Raw genomic sequence first — 17,035 nt, forward strand, 5'->3', positions numbered from 1 at the left:
CACTATGGACGGTGAAATACCCCTACCTACATGTATTCGTAGTTTCAGGCACATTTTACTTGTGGTAGCTCTGCAGGGTCCGCTTGGGTCCTCCGTGTCCATTCAACGCGAGAAACGCGTGGATGAACACACCCATGGCGAATTCTACATGTAGGCTGAAGAGTGGCAAGACACGGCAAGACACGAGACGCAGACAGCGGAACAGGAACGTGCCGCTGCCGCGTGCAAAGGCCAACTCTCTTCCCCACCCTATAAGAAAAAGAAAAGAAAAGAGAAAAGAAAAGAAAACCCCTTCCCCTGCTCTCTAGCAATATGCAGAGGGGCGAGGGCGAGACACCGTTCGCCACCGGTCTGTCGCCGCCTTGACTAACACCGTCCCCTAATACGAATGATAAGACCAAGGAAATCGGAAATCGGAACAGCCGCCAATGCGTACTGTTGTCACCCTCGTCCCCGATGTCGTGGCGGAGGACCGATCCACCTGCTTTTCTTCAATGCATAAACTAGTGGGATTCGGGTTGGTGTCCGCGGCGCCACTTGGTCAAAAACATCCGCACGTTTCTTCTTCCTGGCCAGGTGAGAACTGACGAGCACCTGTGTCGGGCGGTGAGCATTACCCTACTAGTTATCGGCTGGTCGATGAAGGTCTATCCGTCGAATGGGGGGGGGGCAGCCGGTGACCCCCATGCCCCGTTGATAAACTGTTATTGTACGTCGTTGTAGACTGACTACATGTACATACCTTGACGTGAGCACGAGACATATCTGCAGCCGAGTCGAAACTACGGGTCCGGTGAAGACATGCCCGATAATTTGGTCGCCGGATCCTTGAAAGTGTCCCTTATATTGACAGATGGGCTATGGGCAGCTCTCCGTCTCACTGACAACTGGAGCCGCAATTTAGTTTACTCCAACCTACTTCCACGAAGGCGGATACATCCGAATATCTGGACAAAACACGAATACGTTCAAATGTACATAATTACCTACAAGATCATTGAATGTATATGGGTCAGTCGGTTCTTGGCGACAGCTTGAAGAAGAATGCAAAGGGAATGGAAAGATGGATGCATGTGCCTGTTTCCAGCCCCCCGGGAACTGGGAGCGTCGTTGCGATGAGAGCAATAGGATCAACTCCCCGTTTCCCATGCAGAACTTTCCGGTTCAAGCTTGGCAAACAGCACAGCTAAACATACGGTAGCTGTATCCCAGGCTCTGCTTGCTCTCATATATGGTAGATGCAAACATTCAGAAAGCTTGGGCGTCGAAATATGCCTTTGGAGATGCTCCCAACCATGATCCAGGGACCAGCCCCAGTACAGCTGTGTTTCACTCTTTTACGCCTGTGGTGCTCCTCTCAAGAAGGCAACCTGGATACTCTCGGCTTCCCCGGGGAACGGGATAGCCTCGACTTCTGGCGGCAGCAGACACTGGGGGTTTTTATACATACAGAATACAGATGGGTGAAGATACTCCCGCTCTGGTCTTTCCGGGGTTTGCCCTCGTCATAGCCTCTATCGCAACATTTTGGGCTATATACAGGCTCGCCCACCGGGCTCCATGAATCACATGCACTTCTCAGGAACTCACTGATCTGCCGCCCCATGGCCTTGGAGGGAATTTACTGGTCATGTGGTGGCAACCAGTTGAGGGCCATGAGAACAAACCTGTTCGAGCCCCAGCAATGTCCATTGGCATGTCTGGCGCTGAGTTGGCCTTGATTGAGCTATGCCTTATCATTCGTGCCTCAACCGTGATGCCTCGTTCCTGCGGCAATCGATCGAAAGGCAGTAGTGGTAACAGAACGATAAAGTAGTAAGAAATCGGGGAAGATAGGCTTATAACACAGGAAGGGTCTTGGTGTTAGTATGTCCCCAAGTCGAGTTTCGGGTGCATGGAAGACAACTCAACATATTTAAAAGGTGTAGACGGACGGCGAGCGTTTGTAAGTTTGGGCTTGTAGTTAGCTAAGTAGCTGCAGAGAGTTGGAGACTCGGAACCACGATGCCTGCGAGACGGAGACTTTTCCTCCTGAAGGGTAGCCAGTTTTGTATTGATTATATATTGGGACTCAAGAAGAACCGAAAGACGTAACTGGTACTTCTTAGAACATTGAGGGCAAGAGACAGCTACAGTTACAGTCTCAACAACAGAGAGAGTGGTACCTCGAGGCACGCAAAATTGGCACGGAGTTAGACTCTACATAATACCAAGACGACAGACGATAGTTGCGCATGGTGTTGCAGGGCTCTCTTACACGCTATACTGTTCATCTGAGATGGAGATGGTTGAAATGGAACGCATACGCAAAATGGTTGCATACAGGGAAACTCCTTTCCAGGTCACAGAAAGTTATTCCCCCCCCCCCTTGGAGGGGTGCATTGAACGTTCCAAGGGAAAGGCCAAGTTCGACTCCATACTCATAATAATATAACGACAATCCGGATAAACTACTTGGCTTGGCTTGTGGACCGAGTTAACGTCAGGCCGTCATGGTAGTGCTAGAAGTCTGTGGAAGAAAGCCTGGGGCGCTCAACTCGTTTGACTTGTGAGGATTCCTTCATAAGCCGCCTCCAAGGTGAGCTGTGATGTAGTGACCGCGGAGTTTGCGACCCAACTACCCGAACCATAAAGCTACATAAACAAAAGTTAAGTAGATTTTAACGTACCTACAGCACAGGTAAATCATACGGGACTCGTCACGCCCTGGAATGTGGGAGCGAGGAGGGGAAGGCGGACGAGAGGGAAAATTGACTCTCGCTGCTGCAGAGTATTGAGAAGCCATGCGGCTCTTGCCAGAAGCGCCAACTTTTCGGCCTGTCCAGGTCAAGGCTCTATCCAGGCGTCCGTCCTTACTTATCAAAGTCAACCCTGATAGGTTACGATATACAGGATACCATGCAGACGGACTTCCCGAGTCGATACACACTAAGTCTAGGGAGTGAATAAGGGAAGTACCAGCTCACTACCATCAAGGCCATTCTGCGAACGCCGTAAGGGTAAATACTTCGGGGAGACTGAGCCTCATAGCCGGGCTTACAGGTGTCTTAAAGCAGCGGAGGGCGCTCAGGCTAGGGACGACGAAGCTGCTATCAGGGGGGTTCAGCGGTAGGACCAGCACACCACGTGCTGACGATGAGATTCCTGAGCTGCTCGGAGGGTGTGCGAGGAAAGGTTCAGGGGTTAGACCGGCTGATATTTGCCTTTACACAACCACCTTGACAGCCTTTTACAATCAGAACGGTCTTAGAGGTCGTAGATATCTGATTAGGGCGGGGAAAAGCCGAGTCCTGGTACGGAGCTGCCGCTAGCGGAGAAACACATAGGACTGATTATACAATTGGGGGCGGTGGGAGACAGGTAGGTGGTTGCCTTTATGGACGACGAGTAAGTATAGGAGAGATGACTGAAGGCAAAGGTGAGAGGGGAGCTAGATGGCCAGGGAGAGGGAGAGGGAGAGGGAGAAAGCAAACCACACCTGGAAAGCCAGCGGAGGGGGGTTAACTTTTGGTACAAGAAACCAGTACTCGGATCTTAATCCTGACACATCTTACTGCTGGCAGGAAACCCGCAAGACCAACCTGGTCCGCTGAAGCCCACGAAAACGAGGTCATGATCCGACTTGCCCACGGCACTCGCGCCGTTGCAGTTCGAGCTAGCCAGTGCAGCGTAATCTTGGACAGGCTGCGAGGTATGTGTCGCCATGTTTATTCGGAACCTTGCGCCATGGAAAAGCGAAGGCATTCGAACGAATGGCAAGAAATCAGACTTGGAGTTGGAGGAAAGGGGGCGGCGGTTTTTGACTGACGCCGCTTTCCGATAAAAACCCATACAAGGAGCTTTGCATTCTTAGTAGCGCCAAAGACAGCCCAGATATCAGCAGCAGAGGCGGTCCTCGCCCGCTTCAACCAAGGTTGTCGATCAGGGGGAGCGACATATCATGTTCCGAGCAACTAGCCCAACCCATGGGCGAGGACAGAGCCGACATAACTGGCGTAGCCGGGGTGGAGTTTGAAAAGGGGCAAGACCAACGCGGTGGTCGCAGTTGGAATGAAGGTCGAAAGAAACACGAAGACTCGATATCGTAGAGGGAGAGATGACGATGGGAATAAAGAGATGACGGCATCCCGACAGGTTAAACAAGGGCTTCATGTCACCGCAAGCGAGAGAATCATGGTGACATGTGTTATTGGCGAGAGTATGAGAGGCAGCAAGCCATCTTCCTTTGAGCACAGAACGGGGGAAAGTCTAGGGGAGTCGAAGAAAACAACCAGAAACAAAGACACTCTCGGCTGTCAAGGTTTCCATGGTCCAAGACAGTCATACTAAGGCGAAGCAGCATATAACCTGGTTCACTTCTCCACTAGATGTTGAAATAACGGGTTCATGTTAATAGGCACGTCCCAGTCACCCGTGCGACGAGCTTGGGTGCAGAAGGTCGGGTTGCGATGTCCCCGGCATCAGGACATTTCGTGGGATGATTGATGGATCCGCGAGGGTGCCGATTGCCGAATCCTGCCAGTCCTGTCGGTACTCGGTGTGTGTCTCAACTCGGCGGCAGGTATGAATTTGCATGCCCAGCTGACATGTGTAGACTTCGATGGATAGTTGTGTGCGTCCGGGCCAATTAGAATCGTCACGATCTCCAGGTGTCCTCCATGGGGATGCATGTGGATTATAATGATTATGCTCCTTTAAAGAGCGAACATGAAACTGCCAAAGCGAATGAGGTCGCTTCAACTATGCACCGAGTAAACCTGCCAATTAGGCAGGCAGTTCAGATATCTCATGGACCTCATGTAACAGTAAGACGGCAAGGGCGGATGGTCTATTAGATCTGCCCTGAGCGGATGGGTGAGATGATAGCACTAGGGGAGACTAGGGGAGACTATCATGTGATGTACCTGTCAGCCAATCAGGGGCCCCACTCGCCCCGTCAATGGTTCGTTTAAGGATGCCGAGCCGGCTTCGTAGGCTGCCAAAAATAGAACACCCAACCAAACTAAAGCAGAAAGGACAAAGTACCTGGCCTAACAAAATCCACAACAGGTGCCCTTATGGAGCTACGTAAAATAAGAGAAGAATATAAGGTCAACCACCAAATTCATAATAAGGCCATGCTTCATTGTCTTCCATTGCAGGATGTGCTGCGTTCAATGTTGGTACATATGTGGATGGAGGAACAATGCAGGGAGGAAGAAACCCATATGATAGGGCATGCTCACATCTTGACGCCGCTCTATCCAGGGTTGCCCGCTGCATGCTGTACGACTCGAGGCTTACTGATAGGTTGTAGGGGTGTGCGTGAGGTTGGTGACAGTTGGCCAAAACATCTGCCTCTCTTGGTTTGCCTCGCCATTCAGCTCGAATATTTCTTTTTGTTGGTGCATGAATGAGTATAGGAGCTGCGGAGTACGGAGTTTTCTGGAAGGAAGAGTTCGGAGAACTGCCGGAACAGTTATGCAGCCCGTATTGCCACCGGAAAGTCCTGCTTGGCCTGGACAAGACAACAAAGCCGGTGCGGCGTTGCCCTTGTGCCCCTTCTTGAAGTGCAGGGGCGAAGACACGCGTAGGTTTCCAGAAAACGGTCATCGACGATCATTACCAGTTTTCGGCCCCAACAGGGACAGGATGCCAAGTAAGTACTCGATACCTTTCTGTTCATTAATTATGATCCATTCCAATTAATCATGATCCATTCCGATCAATTATAGCCCATTTTTCTGTACGTGACTTATCTGAAGGGGGCAAGGAGGGCCAAGGAGGAGGTATAGGTGACTGATCGCCACTGCCCCGCCGCCAATCAGGTAGGCGAGCTACAGGTGTGTGTGTACGGACCCGAAGTACGAAGTACATAATCCATAATCTCAGGCACCCGCAGCCCAGCACAACATGCCCTCCAGAGCAGATCGTCCAGAATAAACACGAAGACCCAGATATCTACGAAGTACCTATGCCTAGCTGCAGGTACCTAGTACTTCCGCGAATGTCATCCATGATGTGACTGGCATGATGGATGATTGTCTAACTGCTGTCCGAACCTTCTTAGGTTTACGATAAAAAAATCAATGACAGGTTTCAAGTATGAGATTTTGAATTGAACGGTTTCCAATGGATTCGCGTATTATACCTAGGTAGTGCGAGTATTGCAAAACTTAGGTGAGAAATGACCATTGCATGTTCGTGTACGTACCTGGATAGATGCGGAGTATATCAATACAATCCATACAAGGACACCTGCACCTGGACCGTGCATTTGGCTATCAGTACGGGCAGGGAAACTACGGGAGACGGTCCCAGTCGTTACTTCCCTTTGGGTTGGTCTCTCGCGCCTTACTGCAAAACAACAACCCCCCTCCTTCTTTCTCACTCTTCTCTTGTCCCACCATCCATCTCGAATCCACGCCTTCATCTCTTTCGGCTTGCTCAACTTTCCTGTCATCTTCCACTTTATCTTCCACCTCATCTTCCACCTCATCTTCCACCTCATCTTCCACCTCATCTTCCACTTACTTCCATTTCGTCTGACCATCGACGAGCCTACTGCCGCCCTTTTCGTCCTTCGATCATGGGGATTATCGCGTATCCGTGATCTCCTTCGACTTCCTCCTCCCTTCTGAAAGGAATTAAAAAAGAAAAAAAAAAAAGCCAAGAGGAAAAAAAGAAGAGGAAGCAACATAGTCGTACTCTCGAAAATCGACCGATTTTACTCGCACCAGAAGCTAGGAGCCAAGTCTCTTTTTGTTTGCCATGGATTCAACTGATACGGATTCTCAACCACACCTTGATCAGGTCTCCGAACACTGTAGCGATGACCCTGCTCCTCGTCCTTCCACGGAAAAGAAGCCCTTGCCATCTCTGGCAGTTGATCGTCTCCCAGAAGAGATTATTGAACAGTAAGAAAGCACTGTCGCCTTCGTCGTTTTGCTTGTCACCCCTCCTTCATGACCTCTTCCGTCCCACCACTCGTCTTTCTCTCGTCCCTCCCTTCCCTATATCTCGAATTTCGTCGCTAATTCCCTTTGCTCTGAAGGATCCTCCAAGCTGCCGACCCCGACTCCTTTGCCTCCCTTATTCTTGTCAACTCAAAGTGGCGACGAGTCTCCCAACGTGCCCATCTCTATGCCCACCACCTTCATAAGTGTCCTTCATACGCTGCCAGCCACAATGCTCCGCCCATAGAACCCAAAGATGACAACGATCACCACAGCGACAACCCCAACGACACCGAGGACGAGAAAGAACGCAGACTGCACGACCTGCGTGAGGCCTTTGCCCGCGAGGTGAAGCGCAACTTATTCGAAGCCTACCTACGCCCGTCCGAGACCACGATCAAGCTCATCTCTAATTCGATTAGTTCCTCCTCATGTCCCGGCGGCGAAAGCATGCAGTTCAGCCCTTCCCCTCGCGGACACCATCTCTTGGCCTATAACTCGTCCCGAATATACGTCATTGATGTCCGCACCGACATCATCGACGTGACCCGCGAGCTTAAGATCCTTCGTCGCCCCGTCTCCACCTGCATCAAGGACGATGGCTCCCTGCTGGCCGTTCTGTCCAGCGAGATGCAGGTCGATCTCTACGACTTGAACGAGTCCCCCCCGCGCCGCACCCAATCCATGATCCTTGACCATGCTCCACGCACCATCGCCATGTCCCCCTGCGGTTCTGTTCTCGCCGCCGCCTACGACGGCGGCATCGAGGTCTCTTCCCTCAACCCCGGCGCCTTGGCCACTGACAGGAGGGCCGTCAAGTGCGACGCCGTCGACACCCTGGCCTTCTCCTTTGACGGGACCCAGCTGCTCGGCACCACCGTTCACTCGTCCTCCCCCAATACCGTTGTCCTAACGGCTCCCTACTACGACCCTGCCAACATCGTCGATGACAACATGATCGCCCTCTGGACTACCTCGATCCTCTTCCCCAACACCAGCCGCGACTGCAGCCATGCCGTCCTGCTACAGAACACGAGTCGCGAGGAGGCCTCTTGGACTTTCACATACGACCGCAGTTTCGAGACCTTCCGCGCCGTCCGCATCGACGACCTACGCAACGGCACCACCTACTTCACCGGGCCTATCCCCAGTCCATGCGACCAGGCGAAGCTCCTGCCTTCCACCTCCCCTGCCGCTACCTACCACGGAGACCTCGTGGCTGCTGGTTTCAAAGGCAGAGACATCTGGCTCTACGGCATTCCCGAAGACCTCGACGCCGTCCCTGAATGCGCTTCGTCCGCGTCTAACGATGGTGGCTCCGCCGCGCTCGGACGACGCGGCGGCAATGGCGACCCCCCTTCTCGCACGCCGTCTTCGAAAGCGCGAGAGAGCAGCAGTGCGAGGCCGCAGTGGCAGCTGCTTTGCGACAAGCTGCGGAATACCTTCGTTTGGGGGACCAAGGTGGCCGAAGTAGAGGGCGTCAGTTGTGTCAAGTGGGTGTGCGGCTTCGGCGGCGCGTCGTCACGCGAACGCCTGGTCATCGCCGCTCGGGGTGTCACGCCTCCCAAACCCATCACCGAACAGGAGGATGTCGACTTCATTGACGGGGGCAGGATTACTCTCCTCGATTTTGACTACGCCATCGAGAATGGCTTCAAGCGGGAAATCACCATCGACGTCGGCACTAAGGAGCCCGAAGTCTTGGAGGAAGAACGGAGGGATATGGCTACCGAGGTTGCTATAGTCCGCCGGAGGACCGTCGCCCAAAGACGGGACAACCGCGGCGCCCTTCTGCGCGCCTCACCGACTGCTGGTACCTCTGCTGCGGCGCCTCCTGTACCAGATATTCCGCCGCCGAGTAACCATCATGCGAACGCCAACGATGACGACGACGATCCCCTTGTTCCTCGCCGTATGGGGGTACCTCCTCAGCCGGCTTCACGGCAATCGACCTCGGCAGGCGTCCGAGATGAGTCGGAAAGCGCTTCTCTTATCGAGGCGCAGGAGGCTGTGGACGTCCCGTATTCACACGACAACCCCCGTTCCACAACAACGCTCCGTCGTGCGGCTACTGCGGCCGCCGTCAGCCGACGTCGCAACCCGCGGCCTCCGGTTGCCGGCCAGGACACCTACACCCGCGCAGACGGCCGTCGCGAGCATCCGCATGAGAGCGACGCAGATAACTGGGTACCTCCGCCGCCGCCCTACCAGAAGGACGACCCTGGTGACGTGCCCGTCTTCCTTCGACAGCCTGCAATCGTCGGACCCGGAAATCATGGTCCCGCGACGTCTTTGCCGCTCGCCAGGTATCAAACAGCAGCACCCACAACAACGGGATCATCTGCCTGGCCGCTGCCGTCCGCGGCTCCCCCGCACGTTCCATCTACGTATCGCAGGTCAGCAAGCGACGGTGTCTCCGTAACAAGCCGACTCCAGAGCGAAGAGCTTACCCGGCCGACAACTAGTGTTTCGATCCAAGTCAGCAACCGCACTGCCAGTAGCGCTCCACGCGACGACGACGATCTCTATGACGTCTCGCCTCCTGACTCTCCTCGCCTCACCGCGCAGCAATCTAGCAGCAACACCCAGCCAACGGAGTCTCGGATGCACCCCCCAGCTCTAGGGCTGCAGATTCCCTCACCGACGTTCGTCGTGTCATCCGAGCCCGATACCCATTCCCATGCACAAGCGAGCACCGGTTCAGGCGGACCCTTTCCGGGTAGACGACTTTCAATCGCCAACACATGGCCTAAAGCGCCCGGTTCACGAGAGAATGCGCGTTCGGCGTCTTGGGTCGGACATGCCCACACGGCACCGCCCATTAGCGCAAGCCAGAGCGAGATCATTGCGGCGACGTTTCCTCTTCCGAATGGCTCTGAAGCCCGATCCAGTCTGGGCAGTCGCGGATCGGCGTGTCACTCCTCGGATCGGCGTGCGGCTCTAGGAAGCCGTGGTGGGAATGTGTCTCATTCTGGCCTCTCTCCCCTACCGCAGCACGTTCCTCTCCCGCATACGCCAGTGCAGCCGGCGTCGAGCCCGCCTGTGGAAGATCAACCTCTTATTATCAGCACTCCTGGCGGCGTGAGCGGGGCCTTCGATCCTCCCGGTGCGCATACTCTTGGAGGACCCAGGAGCGAGACGCCCATTTTGGCACCCATCCCGCGACACCCGCGCACGGATCCTGATGGGTGTCACACTGTCGAGCGAATCGATCCTTCGTATATTGCACCATCCACCAACGCGCCAAGGAGACTAATGCCCTCATGGCTTCCGGCGCCGTCGACGACGTCTAATGGTCAGCGTACAAACAGCTCGCTTAGTCGAAACGCCAGCCGGGCCGAACGAAGCGCTGCGAGGAACATGCAAGACGCGAAGCGGCGCGGATGGAGAGGCACGCGGAAGGCCAGGAAGAAGCGCATTGACCACGAGGTCGCCAGTTCGGTGGCCTGGACTGACGTGTCGGCTGTGAGCAGAGGCGGGCCTGCTGACGGCAAGAGGCACAAAAAATGCGCCGTCATGTGAGAGTCGCCTTCGCCGACGGGGGCCAGGGAGGCAAGGACACGCACATCCACGATACCCACGTTTCCACCTAGGACGATATTTGATCCAGCGTATCAAACCACCATTTGGTTTTCGAGATTTTCACAGCAATGACCAAAGCGTGGCGTTGGGAAGTTCCATCTTGTTACGACAGATTTGAACCAAGGCGTGGGTAAACTTGGCCGAGTACAAACGGAACAAGTCAAAAATGTGGTATTATTCACCAATGTTGGATGGATGTTTTGGCGTTTTAGCGAGAATATAAGCATGCCAACTGATATAGCAAGGATGAGAATGGTCGTTCATTAATGGGCGTTTCGTGTGAGAGGTCAGCAGACGAGACACGGCTCGACTTCGGGACTGCATTGCGGTATGAGGTGTCCAACTCTCAGGGAGAAGATCACGCTCCCTAGCTGTCTACCTCGCAAACCACTGTCTCATTAATGCCGGACGAGGGAATACTAAGCGGCGGGGGCAGAGGCAGAGGCGGAGTTGGGCGAGTAACCTCCGTCATCTCCGTACCCAAGTTCGTGCTCCCGTTCGTCGCCATCACGACTGTTGATCCATTATTCGGTTCTTCGTCACTGAATTCTACCACCGCACCACGGCCCTCTTCCATCTCACGAGCTTCCCATTCCTCGAGCATCTCGGCACGCTCAGCTGCGACGACCTCGAGCCAGTACCTCTCAGCGGCGTGGCGGCGCGCCATCTCCCTCGCATCGGCTGCTAGACGCTCCTCGAGCCGGCGGTGAGCCGCGTCGAGGCATTCCTCTCGAATAGCGCGTTCTTCCTCGGCGCGGGCCTCGAGGGCAGCCAGCTCGTGATCCCGCCAGCGAATCCAGGTGTGCCAGCTCTGATCCAGATTACATCGTAGCTCTTCCTTCGCACTGGCTATAGCGTCGTCGGCGGCGGTCGGGTCCTCAACGTGGAGGGCGGCGTAGAATCCTTCGAGCTGGCGCTGATAGTCGGATTCGAAGGCGCGCTCGGCGTAGAGGCGCGCGGCGTGCTCGATCCGCACGGCCACCACGCGCTTCACGAGGTGGGCTTCGGTGGCGGCGACCAGTTCGGCGCTGCGCGCAACGTGCTCTGCGTCCAGGCGATACCGGGCCGTGTCTCCCTCGCGCCGCGCCGCTTCCGATTCGCGGACGTGGTGCTGGCGGAGGAGCTGGCGGTACTCGCTGCCCAGGCGGTCCAAGGTGTCCCGCAACTCGGCGAACCGCGCCTCGACGAGACGTCGCCGCATGGCCTCGCGGCGCTCCTGCTCCTCCCGGCGGAGGAGTTCGGCCTTGCGGGCCTCCTCGCGCTCAAACTCCTCGATCTGGCGCAGGGCGTCGCGGAGCTCGGCTTCCTCGCGGCGGATGCGGGCCTCGCGACGGGCGGCGGCGGCGGCCTTCTTGAGAACCAGGTCGGTCGTGGTGCAGCGGCAGGACCGCGGCTCCCGCCAGGGGGCGGCGCAGACGTAGCAGAACTGGTAGCCGCAGCGGCAGATCATGTGCTCGCAGCCGTCGCGGTGCTCGACGAGGGCGCGGCATCTGGCGCAGTGTACCCAGCCTTCTTCCTGGGCGAGGGCTTCGGTGAGGGCGGCGTCGCCGTCGAGACGGCAGGCGGTGGTGCTGGGGTGTTGCGGCTCCCGGCAGAGGGTGCAGGTGGCGTGGCCGGCGGGGCAGCGGGCGGTGCGGGTGGCGGGGTCGATGTTGGCGGGGGGGACGAATAGCCTGCAGGAGGGGTGGGAGCAGTAGATGCGGTGTGCCGGCCGGGTGTTCCATTCCACGCAGCGAGCGCGGAAGATGTCGTAGAGTTCGCTGTCGTGGGGAAGATTGCTGAGGATGGTGCAGGCGGGGATCTCGTTGAGGCAACAAGTCGCAGGCCAGGACTGCTCATGTTCGCAGGCTGTTGCGATGAGACGTTGGAAGCATTCTGGGCAATAGGAGTGGCAGGTCAGCTTGATGACGCCGGTCACGGGGAGCTTGTCCAAGCAGGACACGCACTCGCTGGATTGGTGTTAGTGGCTTTTGGGTCGGGGGAGAGTAAGAGTCATGTGGTGAGCAAAGTGTTGTCGAGGGGGAGATATCTGAGAAGCTTACACTTGTTCCATGGGCTCTGGTTCAGGCTCAGGCCCAGGCCCAGGCCCAGGCTCAGGCCCAGGCTCTGGGATAAGATGTGGTTCTCCCGTCGCGAGAGCCGTGCCCCTCAGCTTATCGCTTATACGCGCGACGACGGCGTGATAGGCGGCGTCCACCGGCAAAGAACTGCGCCTGTAGCCGCATTCGTCTATCGGCAACGGGCGGTAGATGGATCCCCGGGTCCTCTTCCTCTTCGAGCTAGACTCTGGGGGAACGATGATGGGAATGCATGATTCGGTGTCCTCTTCGATGGCGTCGTCCTCCTGTCCATCGTATCTGGCTGCCTCTTCTTCGGCTACCCCTAGCCAGGCGGCGGCGGCCACCTCCCGAAATAACGTGGGCCTTCTCCGATAACACTCGAAGATACGGGCCTTTATATTCACGATGGACGAGGTGATGATTTCAAGTAGAATAGGATCCGTCACATCTCTGTTATCTTTTACGACGTGTGGGGGCTGGTACCGTGTCCAAAAGATGGATTCATCTTTTGCAGAAAGACCATCACCCAGGATTCCATAAAGACCAGCATGCAGGAGGGCGTGGCTGAAGGCAGTGTGGTCGTTATGGACACTGAACTTCGGCCGAGTCTCCTCGTCCTCGGGTCGGGGGGCGCTTCCCGTGACAGGAGCTTGTGTGGCAATGAAACACATTGGGACGAAGATCTACGGGGCAGTGCTGAATGGGAGTTGCAAGGGGAGGAAGGAAGAAACCAGCAAGCTTGGGCCTGGGAGCAGCTTTTAAGGTTTCCTCTCGTCCGTCGATATCACAGCTCGAGCCGTGGCAGATAGGGGACAGGCAATGTTGGCTAGGTGGTATGATAGGGGGAAACAGGGGGAAACAGGGGAAAGGGGCGGCCACATGGCATGCCATGTGTCATGTAATACGAGATACCTAAGCTCTGACTACTACACGGCGGAGGCGAAAGCGAATAACACGGAGATTAGGCCATTTAGGGCATACGAAGACTGGCAAACCGTGGCAGGCGTCTAGGCGCTTCTCTACGCGCTTCTCACAGTGCTCTAGGGCATTCTGAGGTGCGAACAAGGAAAGGCACAGCCGCTTTGGTTGGTCTGCCCTGAGAGGGTTCATGATACCTGTGGTCTTCGTGGCGCTTATAACAGACTCAGTGTGTCGGTTCCGGCCGGATAATCGTGGAAGGGGGAGTTGAGCTCCAATTGGAGCAACGTGGTGGATATTGCACACGTAATAATGGCTGAGGCTGAGACTGGATTTACGAGGATAGTGTGTAGCCTATACAATGGTGGTCGGAGTGGTCCGAGTCTGAAAGTTGGTCAAGGCAGATGATAGAAAAGATGATAGAGAGGTAGAGAAATATAAAAAAAGGGGGCCAGGGGCACGGAGCTGTAGGGAGGCGCAGTCGGGGGATCTGTGGCTGTGCGAAGCAAAGATGAGAAAGATGAGCTAAAGAGGATCCCGGAGTCCATGAGAAGAGTGTCAACGAGTAATTGTCGACTGACCGGGTCCTGAGATAATCGTCGTATGCTTGGTAAAGATATCTATATCTCCGGAACAAACTAACTAACTATAATAGGAGGAGGAAGAGGCTAGAATAAGCTCTCTACTCTTAGGCAGGTCACATGACCGGCCCTCAGTCCCCTCGGCCCCGCCACCCGATGATAAGATACTGCCCGGTCGGCCAGTCGCGGTATAAGGTACCAACCGGGCTTAGCGCCCTCTGAGCTTCCCTCTGAGCTTGCCCTCTGAGCTCGAGACCTACAAAAGACACAAAGAGGAAAAACCAGACATGTGAAAAGCCAATGAACGAACATATGTAGGATTGGCCCGTCTCTTGAAGAGAATTGAGAGCAGATGAGGCACTAAGACGAATGAATCCATGAACAGGATGCAGAGGAGCAACCCAACCCAGTGACTTATACGAAGTACGAAGTACGTTGTACATGGCACAGCGTCATCGAGATCCGGCAGCATGCGCCACAATAAACGGGTTCCCCACGATTACTACCTTAATAAGCACGTACAAGCAACGTGCCCTCGGTATCGGTACAGGGGCCGACGATGACCGAAAGATCGACACATGCCACAGGACCAGCGTTCGTGAGCTCACGTACCATCCTCAGTAACTTCACGTCTTCGCCAATTCTTCCCCGACAAGCCCATCCTTTCTCCATCACCTACACGTCTAAGGTACAGAGCTCGACATACACCGTACACGTGCCAATGGCGGCCGGCAAGCGAGCGCTGTCTGGCCTTCAGAGAGAAGTCCTCTCGCTGTATCGGCAATGCCTCCGAGACATTCGCACCAAGCCAGAGGTAATTCATGTTGAAGATGACGTTGCCACGCATACGACGCGGTATAGCTGGAACACTAACGGGGTTTTTTTTTTCTCTTGGCGACTACCTACAGGCTACCCAACCTCACTTTCGGTCGTTTGCCCGGTATGCATGCGCCTTGTTCTCCCTCTACCTCCTCTGATGCCGGTCGCCGGCTGACGGGGGAAAACAAACTGTTTGAATGATTAGGTCCGAGTTTGACAAGCACATCGCCATCGACAAACGCGACTTCGGCGCCATCGAATTCTTGCTGCGAAAAGGACGCCGTCAGGTCGAGGTGTATGCGGCCCCGGGTATCAAAGACATCCGATGAGACGAACGACTGCCCATGCGCCTGCTTCCCATACGGCAATACGGTGCACTGTTTCGCAAGCCGGAACATTGTCGAAGGACTCAACCCATGCTTCAGGGGTCCGTCCCCGTTCGCCGGAGCAAGAAGTCGCTTCAAGTACAAATCATCCCGTCCATCCCACCATCAGTCGAATCACATTGCTCTCCGGCGCCCCTCCTGATACGGCGCACTAAGGGGGCGTTATCGGCTTGCCTGCCAGTGGGCAAGCGGTGATCCTTTTCTACGCCGATTTTTCCTCCCTCGTTTGCTGAAGAGGCCGTTTGAACGTCAAGCAGAGGGATTTGTAGATGCATCTGGGAAGACTCACCTGGGGTTAACTCGAAACAACCCCCTTTGACTTTGTGTATTATACAGAAAAAATACAATGTATCAAAAAAGCACCAGTGGATGCGAGTCCAACGGGAGCGGAGGCCTTCCACCTCGCGAACGCGACGGACAGGACTTTACCATTCGAGGACTTATTCGGAAGCCTGGTGACAAGCCTAGCTTGGGGAACACACACGTGTCTGTCTCTCTGTCTTCTTTATCGTTCGGGATGCTGCGGGGAAGCAGCCGTCACTCGGTCGCTGCGTGTGCGGAGCGCCTTGCTCGGCGTCGTACAATCAGAAATTCCTAAAAGTGGAAGAAAAAACAGGTCAGTAAAATAAAGGCGTCGCCCAAAGGAAGAAGAAGAAGAAGAAGAAGAGTCGGGGCCTAGATCCGAACAAGGCGTCGCGTGCGTGTGCCGTTTCCCGATGATTCTGAGCGCATCTCGAGTCTCGGGATTAGTTCCCAGCGCTGTGGATAGGATTGTCTCCAGGTGTTATGAAAAGAGGTGTTTTTCGGAAACGGGGCAGAACGAGCTGGGAAGGTGAGAGAGTTCTGGTGAGATTCCGAAGATGCGTTCGAGATGGGGTGCGCTCAACTGTCAATATGCGCTACTATGATACTACGCGGTCCGAACAAGCGCGTCTAGTTCATATATATGGTCGCCGCACAATCGGGGCGCAAAACCGCAAAGGCGTATGTGTCCGTCGCAAGTCCGCGTCCGAGCCGTTCACTCCAGGCGGCCTAAAACACGACAGAGAGCAGGGGAAATGGCCCGGGAAAACGGCCGCCTGGCATATTTTGGGGGCCGCGGAGCAAACCAGTACGGCGTAGTAGTTACCTAGTGGAGTGGGTTGTGGGAAGGGGAAAAGGGAAAGGGAAAAGGGGAGAGAATGGTCACCTAAAAGCACATAAGCACACAAGCTCAGCCAAATCGGAGGGCGGCTATAAAGGTCCGTCGGGAGGGGTTGCCTGACAGTTATTAAGGTAGTGAGGTTATCGAAGAGCTCGGCCGACGATTACCCTGCTTACACCGTCCTCCACACCCCCCTTATTTTTTTTTTTTTTATTCTTCTTTCCCCGACTGCGGAGACTTCCCCAGAACAGTTGCTGGACGCGGAGCTGTCACCAAGATGCCGAGAGTTGGCAAGATGGGGAAACAGTATTATCAGGGCTCCCGATGGGGGCACCTCGGCCAAGAATACGGAGTACATACAAGACAGGTGGGGGAGAAGAGGAGAAGAGGAGACGGCAGACGGCAGACGGCAGACGGGACGCTGAACACGGGGACACGGGAGGGGAAAGGGTGGGAGAGGGGGAGAGGGGAAGAGGGGAAGAGGGGAGGGGGTGAGATAAGTGAGATAAGGGGAGTCAGGTACATCAAAGTGGGCGCTCGAGGTCTGCCAACAAAGCAGAAACACGTGCGAAGAAAGGCTCCCCGTGCATAAGGTACGACAATGTCCCGT

The 17,035-nt window shown here is 55.2% G+C and overlaps 5 protein-coding genes across 5 annotated transcripts; 2 read left to right on the forward strand and 3 right to left on the reverse strand.

Moving 5' to 3' along the window:
• Window positions 1-2,532: 2,532 nt before the first annotated feature.
• SODALDRAFT_363086 (hypothetical protein) lies at window positions 2,533-5,592 on the reverse strand (the record flags this gene model as incomplete). The annotated part of the gene is made up of 12 exons (XM_028614528.1): window positions 2,533-2,583; window positions 2,692-2,817; window positions 3,041-3,192; window positions 3,339-3,430; window positions 3,548-3,768; window positions 3,834-3,894; window positions 3,964-4,075; window positions 4,158-4,219; window positions 4,287-4,325; window positions 4,412-4,654; window positions 5,284-5,374; window positions 5,448-5,592. The coding sequence occupies 12 exons, from the start codon at window positions 5,590-5,592 to the stop codon at window positions 2,533-2,535; spliced, it is 1,395 nt and encodes a 464-aa protein (XP_028463077.1).
• Window positions 5,593-6,166: 574 nt separating this feature from the next.
• SODALDRAFT_381453 (hypothetical protein) lies at window positions 6,167-10,635 on the forward strand (the record flags this gene model as incomplete). The annotated part of the gene is made up of 5 exons (XM_028615166.1): window positions 6,167-6,179; window positions 6,277-6,557; window positions 6,793-6,896; window positions 7,034-10,453; window positions 10,596-10,635. The coding sequence occupies 5 exons, from the start codon at window positions 6,167-6,169 to the stop codon at window positions 10,633-10,635; spliced, it is 3,858 nt and encodes a 1,285-aa protein (XP_028463078.1).
• Window positions 10,636-11,928: 1,293 nt separating this feature from the next.
• On the reverse strand, window positions 11,929-12,465 carry SODALDRAFT_265715 (hypothetical protein; the record flags this gene model as incomplete). The annotated part of the gene is made up of 1 exon (XM_028607479.1): window positions 11,929-12,465. A coding segment is annotated over one exon (537 nt), but the record flags the coding sequence as incomplete, so codon positions are not given.
• On the reverse strand, window positions 12,262-13,369 carry SODALDRAFT_60344 (hypothetical protein). Its single transcript, XM_028615527.1, has one exon. The coding sequence runs from the start codon at window positions 13,246-13,248 to the stop codon at window positions 12,556-12,558; it is 693 nt and encodes a 230-aa protein (XP_028463080.1). The 5' UTR covers window positions 13,249-13,369; the 3' UTR covers window positions 12,262-12,555.
• Window positions 13,370-14,626: 1,257 nt separating this feature from the next.
• SODALDRAFT_328590 (hypothetical protein) lies at window positions 14,627-15,664 on the forward strand. Its single transcript, XM_028610737.1, has 3 exons — window positions 14,627-14,890; window positions 14,985-15,016; window positions 15,101-15,664. The coding sequence occupies exons 1-3, from the start codon at window positions 14,636-14,638 to the stop codon at window positions 15,222-15,224; spliced, it is 411 nt and encodes a 136-aa protein (XP_028463081.1). The 5' UTR covers window positions 14,627-14,635; the 3' UTR covers window positions 15,225-15,664.
• Window positions 15,665-17,035: the final 1,371 nt, after the last annotated feature.

Source organism: Sodiomyces alkalinus (assembly GCF_003711515.1).
Source record: "Sodiomyces alkalinus F11 unplaced genomic scaffold SODALscaffold_11, whole genome shotgun sequence".
NCBI lineage: Eukaryota > Fungi > Ascomycota > Sordariomycetes > Glomerellales > Plectosphaerellaceae > Sodiomyces > Sodiomyces alkalinus.

Coding starts and splice junctions, on each gene's coding strand:
- SODALDRAFT_60344 (XM_028615527.1), bottom strand. CDS start 13,248: ATGTGTTTCATTGCCACACAAGCTCCTGTCACGGGAAGCGCCCCCCGA.
- SODALDRAFT_328590 (XM_028610737.1), top strand. CDS start 14,636: ATGACCGAAAGATCGACACATGCCACAGGACCAGCGTTCGTGAGCTCA. Junction 14,891..14,984: donor ACATTCGCACCAAGCCAGAG/GTAATTCATGTT, acceptor GACTACCTACAG/GCTACCCAACCTCACTTTCG. Junction 15,017..15,100: donor CACTTTCGGTCGTTTGCCCG/GTATGCATGCGC, acceptor TTGAATGATTAG/GTCCGAGTTTGACAAGCACA.